This window comes from Pristis pectinata, chromosome 26, assembly GCF_009764475.1.
Source record: "Pristis pectinata isolate sPriPec2 chromosome 26, sPriPec2.1.pri, whole genome shotgun sequence".
Lineage (NCBI taxonomy): Eukaryota > Metazoa > Chordata > Chondrichthyes > Rhinopristiformes > Pristidae > Pristis > Pristis pectinata.
Window position 1 is genome coordinate 8,612,147 of NC_067430.1, and position 17,921 is coordinate 8,630,067.

Below are 17,921 nucleotides of genomic sequence, written 5' to 3' on the forward strand. Positions count from 1 at the left end.
TGTCGGCACTCTTCCAGTGCCAACGTTGCATGCTCACAGCTCTTAACCTGTATGTCTTTGGAATGTGGGAGGAAACCGGATCACCCGGAGGAAACCCACATAGACATGGGGAGAATGTACAAACTCCTTACAGACAGTGGCAGGAATTGAACCCAGGTTGCTAGCGCTGTAATAGTGTTACGCTAACCGCTACACTACAGTGCCACCCCTCTTCTGAGGAAGTTGAGGTGCTGGTGTGCTTTCTTGGCAATTGAGTCTATGTGGCTGGACCAGGACAAGATACTTACACCTAGGAACTTGAAGCTCTCAACCATAGTATGATTTTTTTCATGTTCCAAGATAGCTCAATAGAATAAAAACAGTTGCAAATTTATTATTGCCACCATAATTTCAGAAGATTTAGAATAAGTACATTTTAATGCTAACTCTAGTTGGTGGAACTTGTGAATGTTTGGGAAGAAAAGTCATTTGACAAATTGCTAAACCTTGTTATAAGGAGAGATCTGCCTCTTCTGTTGCCATGTAGACAAAACAATCCTATATCAAATAGTTACCCAGGTGAAGCTGAAAAATTATTTTCAAATTAACATGCTGCATGTTATATTTCGTGATTGTTAGATGTAGCTTTAAAATTGTATGGCTGATAATGTTTCCTACAGACTAGATTCATTAATATACTTGACAGCTTATACCTATATGTAAATCGAGTTTAAAGGTAGACTGCCTTCTCATTTGCATAGTGCACCCAATTAGTTTCCACTAGGAAATTTAGCACTTGGATCTAATATACTTAGCACACTTGTGTAGTACTTCTATGGGTCATTAGCAAAATTAGTAATGGTCACTGTTTAAAATAGTTACAAGTGACTAATTCACCAAAAGCCCATGAATTCTCTGTCCAAAGAGAATTGGGTGTAATATAATTCAAATTTGTTTTCTCATTCATTCATCTTGGCTGGTTGTCCAGCTTCCAAATAATAAAGCAGTGTTCAAGTGGTAATGGGATCCACTTCTTGAACAAGTGAACTAATTTCAAGTGACATGCTTGTTCCACAATGATTTGTTTTTTCCCATCTTCAACCATTCCAATCTATTCTGTAAGGAGTATTGGTGGGCAATCTTCTGCCGATGCTGTTGGGTAACCTCTCAAATAAGGTTCATGATATTGGTGGTCTTTTAACTGTTTTGTTTGAATTAGTATGAATGCAACAAAGTACTGCATGGCTCAATGCATTGAACTGCAACATATCTCCCTGAGTTTATGAAATAGAATTAATAAATCTTCGGTGGGTTTTTCACTTGTACATCTTGAAATTGAAATTGCATTCTTTGTAGATGGTAAGTGGAAGAATAGTGACACATTAGATAAAGCATGGAAAATGTCCTGGGAGAAATATTAGTCTTTCCTGTGCTTCTACTGGAACTTCAATGTTAAAAATTATTTTGGCCAGCCATTGCTATCCTGGCATGTATTTGGGAATGGTCACAATAGCACTACTCTTCCTGTTCCAATTTTTAACTTCTGTGTTCCTTGTAACTAAATCCACACATTACCCCAATGGTTTTGTGTTACTGTACTCATGGTGGATACTGATGAATATACTTAGAGCAAGCCACAGATTCTCTGCAGATAAATTTCACTGTCAGGCCTTTGCATTAATCCTTTTTGTTTCTGTAATACAGTACACACAATGTTGCATATTGTCAAATTGTCCTCTCTCCAAACTCTGGGCCCAGCTTAACTTTACTGAATTCAGCAAATGAGGAGACCATTACTTGGCCCTTTTTAGATAACAATTTATTAAATGAATATTTCCTTGATTTTTTTTTGAATGCATCAATTCTTCTTGGAATTAGCTTCTACAGGGGTAGTCTGCTGGTTACTTTTACTCTCCAGTTTTCTGAGCAAAATAATTTGAGGTTCATTCAACTTCTCCAAAATACTGGAACTCGAGGTTGTATTTGAAGTGGATAAATTCAACACCAATTAGAATAGGTTCTTCAATGAAATGATAGAAAAAGGGTATTGATTCATTTGAGTGAAAACTAGATTTCTTTTGGAAAATAATATCAGTAATTTGAGTCACTAGATGTGCTAAGTTTTAAAATTAAAATAGAAAATACTGGAAAACTCAGCAGGTTGGGCAGCTTCTGTCCCAGGGAGAGTCTGGGGGGAGGCACAAGAATGGATACATATGAAGATTCTATCCTAAAGATATTTTGGAGATTCGAGATTCTATCTTGGGCATAAAGTTATGCAGCATTTAAGCAGGCCCTTCGGCCCAACTCAGGCATGCTGACCAAGGTGCCTATATGAGGTAATCCCATTTGCCTGAGTTTGACCCATTTCCTATCTGCATACCTGTCAAAATGTCTTCTAGAATTTTTAATTGTCCCTGTCACTACCACTTTGTTTCATATAGCTAATTCTGTGTGGGAGGGGGGTGATTTTGCCCCTCAAAGATCTATCTCATCTTAAACCTATGCCCTCTAGTTTTATACTCTCCTACCTTGGGGAAAAAAGACTGTGACTGCCCACCTTATCAATGCTCCTCATGATTTTATAAACCTCTAAGGTCATCTCACAGGCTCCAGAGAAAATAGCCCCAGCTTATCCAGTCTCTCCTTGTAATTCAAGCCATTCAGTACCAGCAACAAATTGAATTTTTTTGCACCCTTGGCGGCCAGAACTGCACACAGTACAGTTTCACCAATGTCTTGTACAGCTGGAACATATCCTAACTCGTGTTCAGTGGCCTGACCGATGAAGATAAACATGCCAAATGCCGCCTTCACCACCCTATCCACCTATTTTGCCATTTTCAGGGAGCTATGTACTTGTACACTGGGGGGTCTCAGTTCTACAGTACTCTCCAGGGCTCTGCCATTTATTGTGTATGTCCTGCTCTGGTTTAACTTGCCAAAATGCATTACTTCACACTTGTCTGAGTTACATTTCATCTGCCATTCCTTTGCCCACTTTCCCAGTTGATCTAGATTCTATTGTAATCTTTGATGACCACCTTCCCTTTCCATTATACCACCAACTGTGGTGTCATCTGCGGACTTGTTAATCGTGCCACCTATATTCTCATCCAAATCATTGATATAGATGACAAACAACAAGGGACCCAGCACCAATCCCTGTAGCGCACCACTGGCCACAGGCCTTCAATCTGAAAACCAACCATCACTACCACCAAGCCAATTTTGTATCTAATAGTTCACCCATGTGATCAAACTTTCCTGACCAGCCTCCTATCTGGGACCTTTTCAGTGGCCTTGCTGAAGTCCATCTTGATCTCTCCAAAGAAAGATTCCACCACAGATTTGGGTTTTCCAAGGCATTTACTAATTAAGTACAAGATATTCTGCAGCTGAGCATCATTGCAGTGAGGGCTCTCAGACAGTACCAAGACAATGGTGGAGCATACCATTGGCCTTAGTACGGAGGTATACTGCAGTAAAAATGAACAATTGTGGAAATTTTGTGGTTTCCTTGTGTGCTCTCTAATACAAGAGGAGTCACAAGAAAAATAAATGGGTTGGATGAGGATGAATCCAATGGACAGGCTCAAGTAAGCAACTTGCCACCACCTTAAGTGCAGTCAGGGATGAGTAATAAATAGTGGCCTTAGTGCCAGTATCAAAGGTGGTGCTACACAGTGTCTGGCATAATGGCACATTCTGGTTGTCTCTGTCGTCGTCATCACCTTCCTCTCCCACACCTTTCTGCTGATACTGCTGCTGTTCTATCTCTGGAGGCTGTAGTTCTGGAGAGTGGAAAATGGGGCTTCTCCTTTTACCCAGCAAAGACAAAACACAAGGGAGATCAACACCAGTGTCAAACAAACTGCACTAATTAAGAATGCTAATAAGAGTTTCCTATTGATCAATTAAAAGATGAAATTATCGTGAAAGTGCATGTTTAATGTAATTACCAGATAGATTTCTGCTTTTGGTGTGCCTCAGCCTTGGTGGTCTCCCTGCCCTCTCCTATATTCTCTTCTTTTGGCCTGCCTTTGGTTACTGGTAGTCATTGCCTAATACGAGGAGATGCATTGTGCATGTGATTCGAGTATGTATGTAACGTGGTGGGGAAGGGATGGTCTCAGCAGCAAGGTGAATGCAAGGCATTTAGTAGTGCTAAAGAGTGCTCCTTCACATGTCCAGTAAGGTCACAGTATATTTCCTACTTAGTTCCATTGTCTGAATTGTGTCAATTCTGGAATACAGTACATTAGCAAGCCCTTGTTAACTGCCTTAACCATCCTTCTGACACACATCTCGCATTGATGTCGTCAACAATTTCTAAGTCCCTCCTGAAGGATTTAGGGGTTCTCCCTTTTCCCTGCATCCTCTCTGCTCCATTGGCAGTAAGTCTGTGTGCTTCTGCTGTCTGACTGCAATGGGGATTGTGTCATTAAGGGCTGAGGCCCTGTATGTAGTGAGTTGCTGCACAGCAAACTGCTGGCAGCTGAAGGAAGTCTGTGCTTCTGGCAGGATCAGGGCTGTTTGCAATATAAGGAAGCATTTAGCAGCAAAACCACAGTAGGAGTGCTGCATACTCTTTGAGAACCAATGTCACTGCCTTTTCAGATGAGCCCAAATCACTACAGTGATGAAGTTTGTAGTGTTCCAAGTACCTAGGTATATATTGATCTTTTCCATATGAGGTAATGATCTACTAAACGTAATGATGGAATAGATGGGTGTACAGTTGACATAATAGGATTCCATGTATCTGATAAAATTACATAAAATAGCATAGTCTCTGAATGGGAGCTGTGTCGATGATCCTCAGTTGAAGCTGTCTGAACTTCTCATTTCTGTCCTTGTCATTTTGTGATTAGATTTTTTTTTAAATTCTGGTCTTGTTCAGGGACTCCACTGCCAAGTGTATATCAGTATGCCTATTTAAATTCAATTCTGACATTTTCAGATTCTAGTTCTTCAGACTATAGGGGACGCAGGATAGAGACCTTGAGCATCATATACACAAGTCTTTTAAATGTTGATTGATCACAGTTAGAATGTTGAGTATAAATTGAGACTGCACTTTAGCTAAGAAGTAAGGGTGTGAAGATCAGCTAGAGTGATTCCTTGGCTGAAAGGCTTCAATTTATATAATGAGTCTAAAGAAACTGGGATTAATCTCTTTAAAACAGAATATTAGAAGCAGTGTTGGGAATTCCTAGCTTTCACACACTCTTGCTTTATCAATCTGGTGTTCCCATTTGGACATGGGAATTGAGGATTTTCTCACAGCATTTCGGAACCTTCTGTGGTTTCTTCTAAATATGTTTTGATTTCTGTGTTTGAGACTTATTTTCCTACATTCACCTATATAGCCAAATTTGTCTAGCCAGCCTGCTGATTCCTGATGCATTTAATATCTAGCATTATTATCTCACAAATTATATTCAACCTGTTGAAATAATGCTTCTTTGAAGTTCCTCTTTTATTTTTAACCTTTTTTCATATGTTCTTAATTTCCAGTTCTATTTACAGATGTCATTTTTCCAAAGTCTCTGGGGGGAGAAATATAGCTAGGTCATTCAAAGTAAAATCGAGAAGCACTTGTTGCACATAATGCTGAAATTTGTAAAACTCTTCGCAAAAAGCATTGAAACCATGTCAATTTGAAATTTCACAACTAAAATTAATAGACTTTGGATAGGCAGGGTAATTAGAAGTTGGGATATCAGGGTGGGCAGAAAGAATTAAGATACAGATCAACTGTAATCTGCATGAGTGGCGAAATAGGCTAGAGGTGGAATGATCTAGTCCCTCTCTTCCTAAATACTGCTTCCTTCTGTGGATAGCTTCTCCCCTTCTGAACGTTTCCAACTTCATTCTATTTTGAATTTTCTTTTCTATATATTACTCTTACAAAGATCACTGTTTCATTTTTATAACTTGTCTGTCCATCCTTTGTTTCTCTAGTATTCCTGGATGCCTGCCTTTTTCTGTTTATCCTCACTATTTTAAAATCGTGCTTCATTGCCTTATTGCCTTCAATTCTTTCTTTTATAGGTTATTAAGATTTTTAAAACAACCAAACTTTCCATCTCAGCTTGGCATCACAAGACATCTTTCTATTTTGCCTTTATTTCAATTTTTTCTTCTTTATAATTATAGTATTGTCACTCTACTATTCAGTTTTAAGAATGGCTGTGATACATCTATATCACAAAGGTAGCTAATGGTATTGGTTAAAAAATATAGTCACCATTCACATCATCCAGACTTCGACTGTCCATTGCTGTTCCTAATTGTGGTTCATGAATAATATTTACTTTTTATTTGCTTGTATAATTAATCAGTTGTAGCAAGGAAGAAAACACTTGTATATTTTTGTGAAACCTGGGATAGTGCGAGACACAGGACAAGCCACAATGGAGGTAAATTAAAATGCAGTCCAAAAGCCATGTGGGGAAAGGTACCAGTGGCAACAGTACTTATGTGTAATTAGCATTTATCACACAGAAGGAAAGATGAACCCAATTGAATAGTGAAGATAGTGGATTTGTGATATTTTTTTGTTCAAGGAACTGGGAAATTTCTGAAAAGCATTAACCTGTTATGGTGTTCCAATTTCTCAAAGTCTGGTTCGCATACACACATGAATATTTCAGCATTACAATCTTAAGAGAAAAATGTGGACAAAATACTGTGGTGCTGTTCTAAATCTTCACTCCATTAAATATGTTGAGTCTCTGAATAAAGCTATGGCTTTGTACATTGAAAGGAAAACTTATGCTATCTGGCAGACATGGTGACCTGCTCGCCCTATGTGGTTTGCACAAATTTCAGCCAAGGCTCTGTCTGCATCTGAGTTCCACAAGGAGCTGCTCACTGCAGATTGTGACTAACAGAGGCCTCCTTGTTCTTCCAACTCTCTTAGCCTTGGAAACTACATCTCATGGGAAGAGACGGCTGTAAAATGAACCCCCGCAGAATGCAGACATTACAGAGGACCCAGCAACTCCAAGGTAAAATATTTTGTATAAATCAAAGCCATCTTAAGAGCCAAATTTTAACCTATTCTTCAATTTAAGCACATGGATTAAAGCAAAGTGCATCTTTCTACACTATCAAAGGGATTGTTTAATCTAGGAACTTTCTGGTATTGGTGATGGAGGCATTCTTTCTGGTTGACCTGTGCAAAGATTGCATGCCAAAATAGAGTAATAGAAATTGAGAGACTCTGAGCAGTGTGCAGTTATCTTCCTTTTTATACATTTCTCCCTTGAATCTGGATTCTGAAAACTTGCATTTAGACTCCTACTATTTCAAAGGCTTTCATGTATTTGCATGGTTCAGAAGCTTCAACCAAAAGTTTTTCAATATAATTTTCAGTGTTGTAGACCTGAGTGACTACGCACATTTTGAATGATTTCTGTCACCACGTGTTTTCTCATTCTAATTTCTTCTTATTCATGTTATTACTGTTGTTTAGCAATGTTTAACTGGCAATCCACAAAATATGAACATGGCCCATTGAAATCAGACAGTTAAGGCACATGACAAAAGGTCATGGCTACAGTGCGAGTGCCCCATCTTGCTAATGCCCTTCCTGTCCCATGCACTGCTGATCCAATAGACTCTACTAATCAGCAAACAACATTCCTCCCTGTCTTTCCCTTGAGAATGATACTTCAAATGGGTCCTCTTTAAGGACATTCACTGAAGGGCTGTTTGAGGCTATGTGGAAAACATCCCTGCCTTCGGTGGCAGATCTGCCTGTCAGGATGCCATTAGTAAGCCAACTTGATCTGTTAATTTGTTTCTTAATTATTGATTTAATTTCAGGATTCACTTTTTCTATTTCTGTTGTCTTGGATGTCACCCTTGGTGCCAACTTAACTCCATGATCCTGTTTGCCTCTTCCTGTCCTTTCTCACCCCTCTTCTCCAAAAACATCCCATAAAGGTTATTAATCACTTGTTTCACAACTTCTAAGTACAGGATTAGTTCTCTCCTATGTGGCATTGAGGAGAATTGCTGCCTAACTAGCAGCATGTTTTTGTAAAGTAAATATGTTACTATTATCCATCTGGTGATACATATCAAATCCACCAAGCAATACACCAGCTGGAGATGTAAAATTTTAACAGTAATGGCTGTTTACATCTCTAAAACCCAGTCTTGGTAATGACTGAACCTTGGAGATAGAAATACTTTTCTCATACTCAGCCACCAAATGTTGCCTTCCGGAGCTGTTGTCTTTAGGTACAGTAAGTACAGCTCAGGAAACTGGAAAAAAACCACTGACTTAAAGCAGCTTTTAGAAAGTCTTCATGAATACTGTTACTATTTGGGCCCTAGCAATAGTTGGCTTATGTAATCTTGAACCCATTTCCTCCCTACAAATTAATTCATTAAAGCTTTCTATCTATGTAGTAATTTCTACCGGCTTTTACAACCTCCATGTAGATGAAATTTCAGTTTAGCAGTCTTCATATAAATTTTTGGGATCATTTACTACATTGAGCCACAGATTTGTCTTTTATCTCTGCTGTCTTCAAAAAAGCTACAGTATAGCCAAGATGAATCTCCAGATTTCTTTGACAATAGCTCAGATTATTAACTGAAATAAAAACAAAATGCTGGAAAAACACAAGCAGGTCAGGCAACACTGGAAAAGGAAACAGTTAATGTTTCATATCTGATCCAATACACTCTGCTGCCTGACCTGCTGAGCTTTCCAGCATTTTCTGTTTTTATTTCAGATTTCCAGCATCTGTTTTTATTATTTTCAGGTTACTAACTAAATTGCTCATGCCACCCCCTGCAACAGTAGAATTGTTTCTACACAGAATGCCAAGCAAATTTACTATTTTCTTTCTTAGAAAAAATCCCAGTGGATGTTTATTATTGAATGGAATAGCTTAATTTATTAATTCCAAATACATTGTAAGTCCTTTCAAATTAGTTTCCATCCACAGACAATAGCAGCGAGTCATCTATGTGTATCAAACGATGTGAAATGTGTATTTGAACTCTACAGAAATGGCTTGCAGTAACTAATGCTTTAATTGCATATCCAGCAGCCAACATGAAATAATCTAATGAAACATCATGCAGTTCAGTGCAATGCTCTTTCCGGTCTTTAAGCACGTGCGTAATGGTTTGAATGGCACAAAACTATTTCATCATTAACATTAGCCAGAAGGATCCTTACAACTGTGCTTGATAGCAGAGTTTAACAAAGGGGAATAATATCAAGGCTAACTTTATTGCATTGATTGTCTTTGAGCATGAAAACATCTCAGCACTTCCACATTATATCTATAATATCCTGGTGGACTTGAGGTGGATCTGTGTCATTATCTGTCTTTACAGCAATTCTTCAGTTAACATTTTGTTCTTATCTAAGAGTTTTTTCCTTTTGAATATTTTTCCTCATTGTTTTCTGTTATCACATTGCACTGTTGGTTCAGTTTTTGGGGCTGAATCTGGGTTAAAATTCCTCCATTCAAAACTATGATGATATTTTCCCATTGAAATCCTGCTTTAACCATGTAGATTTTAGCAAAATTAATTTTCCCAAATTTTATTGGGTCCTCATTTCATTCATTGAATGGTATGGATCGCTTGCCAATTCCAAAACATTGCTTATAATTCTGGAAGATTATTCTAAGAGAATCGATTGCCAATTTTGATCATATTTCAATGGTAAGATCTCTTAGCACTAGTTGAAAATGAACTTGCCTCAGGGAAACCAGGTCATTTCCCATCATTTTGGAAATTAGACTGTGAAAGTGGTGCTCTTGTGAATGCCATACTGCTAGCATCAAATACTAGGGTCCTTTGTAGTGGGTGCCTTTAGTTGTGGAAATTTTACTTAAATTTAAACACTGGTCATGAACCTGGAATTGGTCACATTGTTCCTGGCAATTAGTCACAGCAGAAAAATGCTCAAGCAGGTGATTCGGAAGGCCAACAGGGGCCACGAAGTGTCCCAAAGTGTTTTATACTCGTATTAAGAAAAAGAGGTTAACTAGGGAGGAGGTAAGTCCACTCAAGGATAAAGCAGGGAATTCGTGCTTTGAGTCGGAGCATGTGGTGAGGTACTAAACAAGTACCTCCGGTATTTACTGAGAAGAAGGATTTGGAGGATTTTGAAGGCAGAATGGGGCCTGCTAATGTGCTGGGACATCTTGAGATTGAGATGGTAGTGCAGGGTCTTCTTGTCATAAGACAGTGATAATAAATCTGATTCTGAATCAGCCTACCACGAGGGACCTTATCAAATGCCTTACCAAAGTCCATGTGGATAACATCCACTACCTTACCCTCATCAAGCTCCTTTGTCACATCAAAAAAAACTTCTCAGAAGATAAAGATGCATGGGATTCAGGGTGAATTGCAGGTTTGGATCCAGAACTCTCTTGCCCATAGAAGACGGAGTAAGGGTGGAAGGCTCTTATTCTGTCGGGAGGTCTGTGACCAGTGGTGTTCTGCAAGGATTGGTGCTGGGACCTGTTTGATTAGGTATCAATGATTTGGATGAAAATGTAGATAGGTGAATTAGCCAGTTTGCAGGTGACACCAAGATCTGTGGAGTTGTGGACAGTGTAAAGGACTATCAAAGAATACAGCGGGATATAGGTCAGTTACAGATATGGGCAGAGAAGTGGCAGATGAAGTTTAATCTGGGCAAGTGAGAGGTATTGTACTTTGGGAAATCAAATGAAAGGAAAAAGTATACAGTTAATGGTAGGCCCCTTAATAGCATTGAGGTACAGAGGGATCTTGGGGTCCAGGTCCATAGTTCACTGAAAGTGACTATGCAAGTGGATAAGGTGGTAAAGAAGGCATATGGCATGCTTGCCTTCATTGGTAAGGTGTTGAGTATAGGAGTTAGGAAGTCATGCTGCAGCTATATGAAACTTTAGTCAGACCACACTTGGAGTATTGCGTGCAGTTCTGGTTGCCCCATTGTAGGAAGGATGTGGAGATGGTGCAGAAGAGGTTTTCCAGGATGCTTCCTGGATTAGAGGGTATGAACTATGAGGGAAGGTTGAACAAACTTGGGCTGTTCTCCTTAATGCATTGGAGGCTGAGGGGAGGCGTGAAGGTTTTTAAAATTATGAGAGGCATAGATAGGATAGACGGTCAGAATCTTTCCCCAGGGTAGAAACCAGAGGATATGCTTTGAAGGTTTGGGGGGGGGGGGGCGGGGGGTGAGTTTAAAGGGGACGTAAGGGGCAAGTTTTTTATGCAGAGTGCTAAGTGCCTGAAATGGGTTACCGGGGTAGTAGTGGAATCGGACAGTTTGGTGGAGTTTGAGGCTATTAGATAGACACATGAATATGAAGGGAATGGAGGAATATGGATGATACACAGGAGGACATTTGTATAAATTGGCATCAAGATCAGCACAACATCTGAATGGCCTGTCCCATGCTGTATTGTTCTATGTTGCTAGTAAATTTCTTTAGTTAAGAGACATGCTTTGTAAGGTAAGGATATGAATGAGCTTGCATACTACATGGGTGTGAATGCAGATGAGGCATTAACAAAAAATAATTATATGGAATGCAAGTCTGACTTGTATTTAGCTTCTTGCTTACCTTGTATGCTAACTGTTCAAAAATAGTTTGGCTAGAATATAGACTTCTATTGAAGCAAAACTGGTATAATTTGCTTCAGAGAACCTGTGTTTGTTTCTCAACCCCTAAAAGTACATTAGCCCTAGTCTCTGGAAACAGATTAAGTATTTCTTTCAAATTTTGTTCATATTAATCGTGAAGAAAATTATGATTTGTTTTTGTTCTGCTTTTAAACGATGTTCCTCTTGTTTTGCTTCTAATGGATTGGTTTGAGTGAACTGACCCCATGCTCTCTATGATCAAAGGATCTAGGCTCTTGCTAAAATTAACCCCCAATTTTTCTAACCACTGTTCAAACTATTATTACAATATGAATGAAAATTCTTAACAGAGGTAATTTATTTTTTTTTTACAAACAGCAAAACCAGGAACTACGGCTCCTTCTAGGCCAGGTCCCACAGGAATTAAAGGACGTTCTCCAACCACCACCAGCAAAATCCCTGCTCCAAGAGCAGGATTAAACAAAACCACAAGCAGAACTCTAAATCGTCGATGATTCATTCCTGATAAGGCACACAGCAAGCCTAATGAAACTTCTGCATCATCAATTCAAAACATTTGGGTTTGCATTGCCATTTGTGAAAGTGCACAGGGCTGTAAGATCACAATATCACCAATAAGGGGTGAAAGACTTACCATGAAGGTAAAGAACTCCTGACCTCTTGGAGTCATTTTGAAGTTCTATCAAACATCTACTCAGACGGGACTCTAACCTAGTTCTTTAAAGAACTTCAGTGGTACTAAGGAAAAAAATGGAGTTCAGTAAACTTATATTTTCCATTACAGAAACCTGCCTAGGAACCATATACAGAATATTTTGAAAGGGAGTAATCTACTGAATCCTGTTTTAACAGAACTGCTTCCTTGTACAATTTACACTTTTTCTGTTGCTTACGTTTCACTCACCAATCTTAGATAAGAATGCAAACACACAGCTGTGGACTAATCGATTGTGGGAGTCCTTGGAGTACATTTTTTTAAATTTATGCGCGGTCATTCCCTTTTTAATTATGTGCATGCTTGAACAGATGACCAGAGCAACAATTGAATTTGCGTTATCCACATGGTTTGTCTGAACGGATGGATCCGGTCCTGGCTTTGCCATTTTCAATAAGTGTCCAAGTTCGTACATAGCTCTGAAACGACGTTCACAAAGTGGGCATCAACCCCAATCCTGCCCAAAGCCTTTTAAAAAAAAATCAGCTTGTGGCCAACGCAGTCAAAGGCTTTGGCTAAATCTATATTTAAAATAAACGCTGCCAGATCCTTGCGATTCCTCTTGGCCCCCGTCATTAAATTATTTAAAATGGCATTGTTTTGGTTACATCTAGGAGTGGCCGGAATGAATCCTTTCTTACGACTATTAAGGGTTATCACATTAGCCAACATTTCGGCTAAAATTTTGATAACAATCCTCAATAGTATTGACCTGATGGAGGTGGGTTGCTATTTGACAATTAATTTTAATTTATTGACGTCTTCCTACTTGGGAATAATGACTGTCCAGCTGTTGTTAGTATTAGAATTTTACCACGTTTTATCCAAGAGGAAAACATTCTGGTTAAAATAGTGATGTCTAGTTTGTGAACCCCATTCGGATTAAGCAGGCCAGCCACAGTGTCCCTTCTAAAATCATCAATAGCATTTAAAACCTTGGTTGCACTAAAATCTTGTAAAAGGAATAACTTGTTAGCCTGCTTCAAAGTGAAGGAGAGCTTTCATACAATCATTTGAGGGACATTGGATCAAGCTTATCGTGACCAGATAAATCATTCACTTTTTGAGGCTGGACTGAAAGCAAGTACTGTCATTTACAATAGAAAAAACTTTGAAGTAAGTAGTTGTAACAAAAATTTTATGAAATAAATCTAGCAAATATTTCTACGAACTTGACATGGGAGTTCAGTTTGAGATGGATTGAGAAAAACTAGGCAACAGGGCTCTCATTGCAGTTCTTTCATGAATCTCTGGTGCACAAGTCTGATTGCTTTTACTACATGAATAGGCTCATTTACAGTGAAATGACTTAACTGCTTATGTAAACACTTGACAAGGAAAATATTGATGGTAAAAATGCATTAGGGAGATGCATGAAGTAAAATAAAAGACAGTATTTCTAGCTTCATGTTTTGATGTTAAGTAATTGCCTGGGTGGAGCACATAATGAAACGTCAATTGAAGAGGGATACACACTTACAATTCACCTGATTTTTGATTTACTTAAGTTATGCAGGCAGTTATTTAATGAAATACTGGAACGTGTGCAAAAAAATCTGTGAAAAAAGTATTCTCTTATTGAAATCTTTAATGCCTCTGTCTTCATCTGCAATGCACACTTTCTCGTTTAAAGTTGAATCCCACCCATTTCTTCCTGGGTTGCTGAATGCAGTTTTTTTTTTGTGGAAATATTTCCCAAACAAAAAAAAATCCTGAAATTTTGTTTTTTATTAGACCTGTGCTGTCTGTGGGGCGTTTGTTCAGACCAAAGGCTGGAGCAAGATTGTCCTATGATGTCAAAGTAATAGGAAAGCATTATCCACTTTAAATGTCAGAAGCAGCATGAAAATTTTTAACACTTAACAATCGCCATCGAATAAAATTACTTCGGATCGCTGGAACTGTAGAGTTTGTTCAGGTTAACTATTCCTTTACATTTTAACCAAGATTAAAATGGCTGTGCATTTGACAAAGTCAGCTCTGGTCAAACTCTAGAAGTGGGACTTAAAAGGGATTTCCAGTTCTGATGCTGAAGGTTCGGTATCACACAGTCCTGCCAAGCCTTAGCTGATTAAAAACAAAATTACCAGAACAATCTTAAGCATATGACAGTTATTCAAAGTTTTTATGTAATCTGATTTAATCTTGTTTTGCTTTAGATTCATGTTTTCAAAGTATTTAACAAAACTGAGTAAAGTATTGTTGGGTTTGAGCCTTTTAAATAATGTATTAATGCTTAATCACAGTGGTTCAGCAGTTGAAGAGAGATTGAAAGTACTTTGTTCAAGATTCCATTAATGTATTTCAAAATCAAATATTTAATGTATATTTTAGTGATGTGACTTGTACATATCCTTGTCAAATGTGCCTAGTTTTGTATTTATTACACTTTCCTGTAACATTTAATTTGCCTTCATTAATTCATGTTAGATTTTATTCAGTCCTCAAGTTTCCATGACCCCAAACATTTAGTGCTTTTAAATGAACTGTGCAGAACTGTATGCATTGGGAGAAGTGAAATAGCTTTTTCCTTTATTTCTTCCCCTCCCCTCTTGAAAAGTTTTTGGTTGCTGGTCACTACCCTTGTAATGACTTTGCATACTGTCCACCTTAATAGTAAGTATTAGCAGGCTATTCTTGAGAGAGAACATCAATTCTGTCATTTTTCACGTACATATTTCCAGAAATGAGTCCCAGCCAATACTCAGAGCTCAGTGCCTGACTAATTTATTATTCTTTTAATCAAAGAAAGATAAGGCTGATTATAGAATTCTTGCTCAGCAAGGATTATTACTTTCATAGAACATAAGCAATTTGGTTACTGGATAAACTGGGAAGAACTGGCCAATTCCCAGGCCTATCCCCCTGTGCAGACCTCTGATGGGAAACGCAAAACGCAACCTACCCTTTTTTTTGTTTTCTCTTCCCATATCTTTATTAAGTTTAAAAAAAATCTCCAAATCACTCAAGGAAATTGTGAAAAGATAAGCCTATGAAAATACCTAACTGTGAGATGCTGAATGCCCAACTCCCGTACCGTGTCTTGCAAATTTGCAATTAAACTAAACTTTACATCCAGCAGGGTAAAAAGAATACAGATTTGCACTTTAATTGTGCAAAATACTTTGAAATGTATTTCCATCTGTTTGAGTCATGATGGTCAAGAACCCAATCTCTGTATGAGTAGACTTGGGTGAATGATTATTTTCCCCATTAAATGCTGAATTTCTTCCAGGTAATTATCAATTCAGGAACATTGTCAAACAAAATTTAACTGAGCTCCAAAGCAAATATTGGAGTAAGTCTGCAACCTGAAAAGTTAACTGTTTCCTCTTTCCATGGATGCTGCTTAATCTGCTGATAGTTTCCAGTATTTTGTTTTTTTTTAAATTTCAGATATTAGAGCAGATGGCCAATAGATTGATCAAGAAGGTATGTTTTAAGGAATTTCATGAAGAATAGATACTTTCAGAGGGTCATAGGACTGGAGGAGATTATGCAGGTGTGGGGGCATTAGGCTGTGGTGGTATTTTGAAAAGGATAAGAATTGTGAAACCTAGAGCATGCCTTAATTGGAAACCGGAAATAGGCTCATTAGCGCACACTTCATGGGTGAATAGAACCTGATGCAAATTAGCACACAAGCAGAAAAGTTTTCAGTGACCTCGAGTTGAGAGAGGTGAACTTTGGATGGCAGCTAGGAATTCATTGGAATAGTTGACTCTTACAATAATAAAGGTTTGAATGAGATTTGGTCAATAGCAATGATGGAAATATTGAATCTTGGTGAAATCTGAGACTCATCTTTGCACCAAGATTATGACTGGTTTCAGACAATTCCCAAGGAGAGGAACGTCTTTGAATGGCGTTTGTTTTAATTGGATTGCATTAAACTTTTTAATTGCTGTATGATTAAAAATCACAATAACCCAGAGTAAATCAAAATAGCATTCATTTCTGAATGAAATTGCACTCGTGGAGAAGTTAGATCATATACTTTGCATGATCCACTGCACCTGACAACTTATTGTTAGATGTATGCCAATTAAATTGGAACTTCCAGTTGCAAACACACTCCACTGCTTAGCCTCAGGATCATTACAGGTAGCCAATTTTCTGCAGTATTAGAGCTGTCATTGGAACTCCACTCAAGATGGAGCAGCCATGTATTTTCTATGAGAAGGAAGTGACCTTGTGTGTATGGGGATTTTGCAGCACAACCCAGGCTGCTGTCAGGTACACTTGTGCTGAAGGATTCCCATGGAAAAATATTGAGCACTTTGTTTTATTCACTCAACATCCAAGTTGCACTTGATTTTGACAAAACTTATCTCGTGGTCAGTGTCATGTTTCCTGGAAAGTCAAATAACTCCATTCTTAGTGAAATCTGCTCTGTTAGACATCTTTATCGGACAATAGTGTCTTGTGGGCTGGATCTAGAGAATAGAGCTACTAAGTCTTAAAACACAGCTTCTGACACCTGCATGTACTCCATGCTTCAGTGCAATAAGCCATGGCACTTCAGCGACAGCAGTGGAGAATCTCATTCCTCTATCTCCATCAGTCTGGAAATGTAGTACAGTATATATCCAACAAGTCTGTGACTTTGTAGCTGCATCCTAGATGCTCCAGACTAGCAAAAAGATATAACCCATGCTTTGGAAAACCTGAAACGAGACAACCAGAGGCCATAAGGGGAAGATTAGAAGGATGAGTGAAGGCAAGCCATTGCCATGGGCTAAGGTAACTTCAATGTCTTCAACAGCTATATCATGGCTGAGAATATTCTGAAGGCACAGAAAGGTCATTGATTATTTCCTCTCACAAAATGTCATCCTCTCCACAATCCATATCTACTGTCCTGCAAAATTCAGTACAAACAGCTGACTGAGCATTGATGAGGCTTCAATTTGGTACACGTGTGTATGGCCAGCTGTGGTATTTTAAACAGATTAAGGATCTTAACATCAACATTTCACGTACAGATGGTAAGTCGTCTGAACTACATTCACATAACAGCTTCCTCTGAGGAAAGCTACCCTGCTAATGCTGTCATTGGTCAAATATCTTTGGCTACTGAATCATATCAATTGTATGCAACAGCCATTTGAGATGATGCAGCTGAGAGTAATAGACATTGCAAACGATTCTGATGATAATATTGCAGAGGTTAAATATTTGTTTTGGAGGGTTAATACTTGAAACCAATGGAGTCTCTTCTCAATGAAAGAAATCTTGTCAGTTCATGAGATTTAATTGAAGTCATTGAACCAATTGAACAGTTTGTGAAAGAATTGGCAACTAAAGATGGAGGCTCCTGAGTGGTAGGATCATATTTCACTCTCTACACCAATTCAATTTTTGATCATTCATTCTGCATGCAATTCCTGGTTGAGGAATCAGTCTGCAATGTCACCACCTGGTCTTTTCATTCAGTTGTGGACAGATTGCACATTATGTAGCACAGTGGATGGACAGAATTAAGTCAACCTTAATGCCTAGTTCACATCCTTCAGCCTACCTTGGGAGTCCCTCCTCTTGTTGAGCTCATCAAGTAAGAGGAGAGAATTTGGGAAGAAGAAT

The 17,921-nt window shown here is 38.4% G+C and overlaps 1 protein-coding gene across 2 annotated transcripts in view; it reads left to right on the forward strand.

Moving 5' to 3' along the window:
* The window catches only part of cep104 (centrosomal protein 104), a 100,633-nt gene extending 84,337 nt beyond the window's left edge, over positions 1 to 16,296 (forward strand). Inside the window, exons 21-22 of one of the 2 annotated variants that reach the window (XM_052039633.1) lie at positions 6,908 to 6,995; positions 11,981 to 16,296. In XM_052039633.1, coding sequence (XP_051895593.1) covers positions 6,908 to 6,995; positions 11,981 to 12,117 — 225 coding nt within the window. In that variant the 3' untranslated portion in view covers positions 12,118 to 16,296. The remainder of the gene's footprint in view (positions 1 to 6,907; positions 6,996 to 11,980) is intronic. The other variant, XM_052039631.1, reaches the window with a different exon arrangement.
* The last annotated feature ends 1,625 nt before the right edge of the window (positions 16,297 to 17,921 follow it).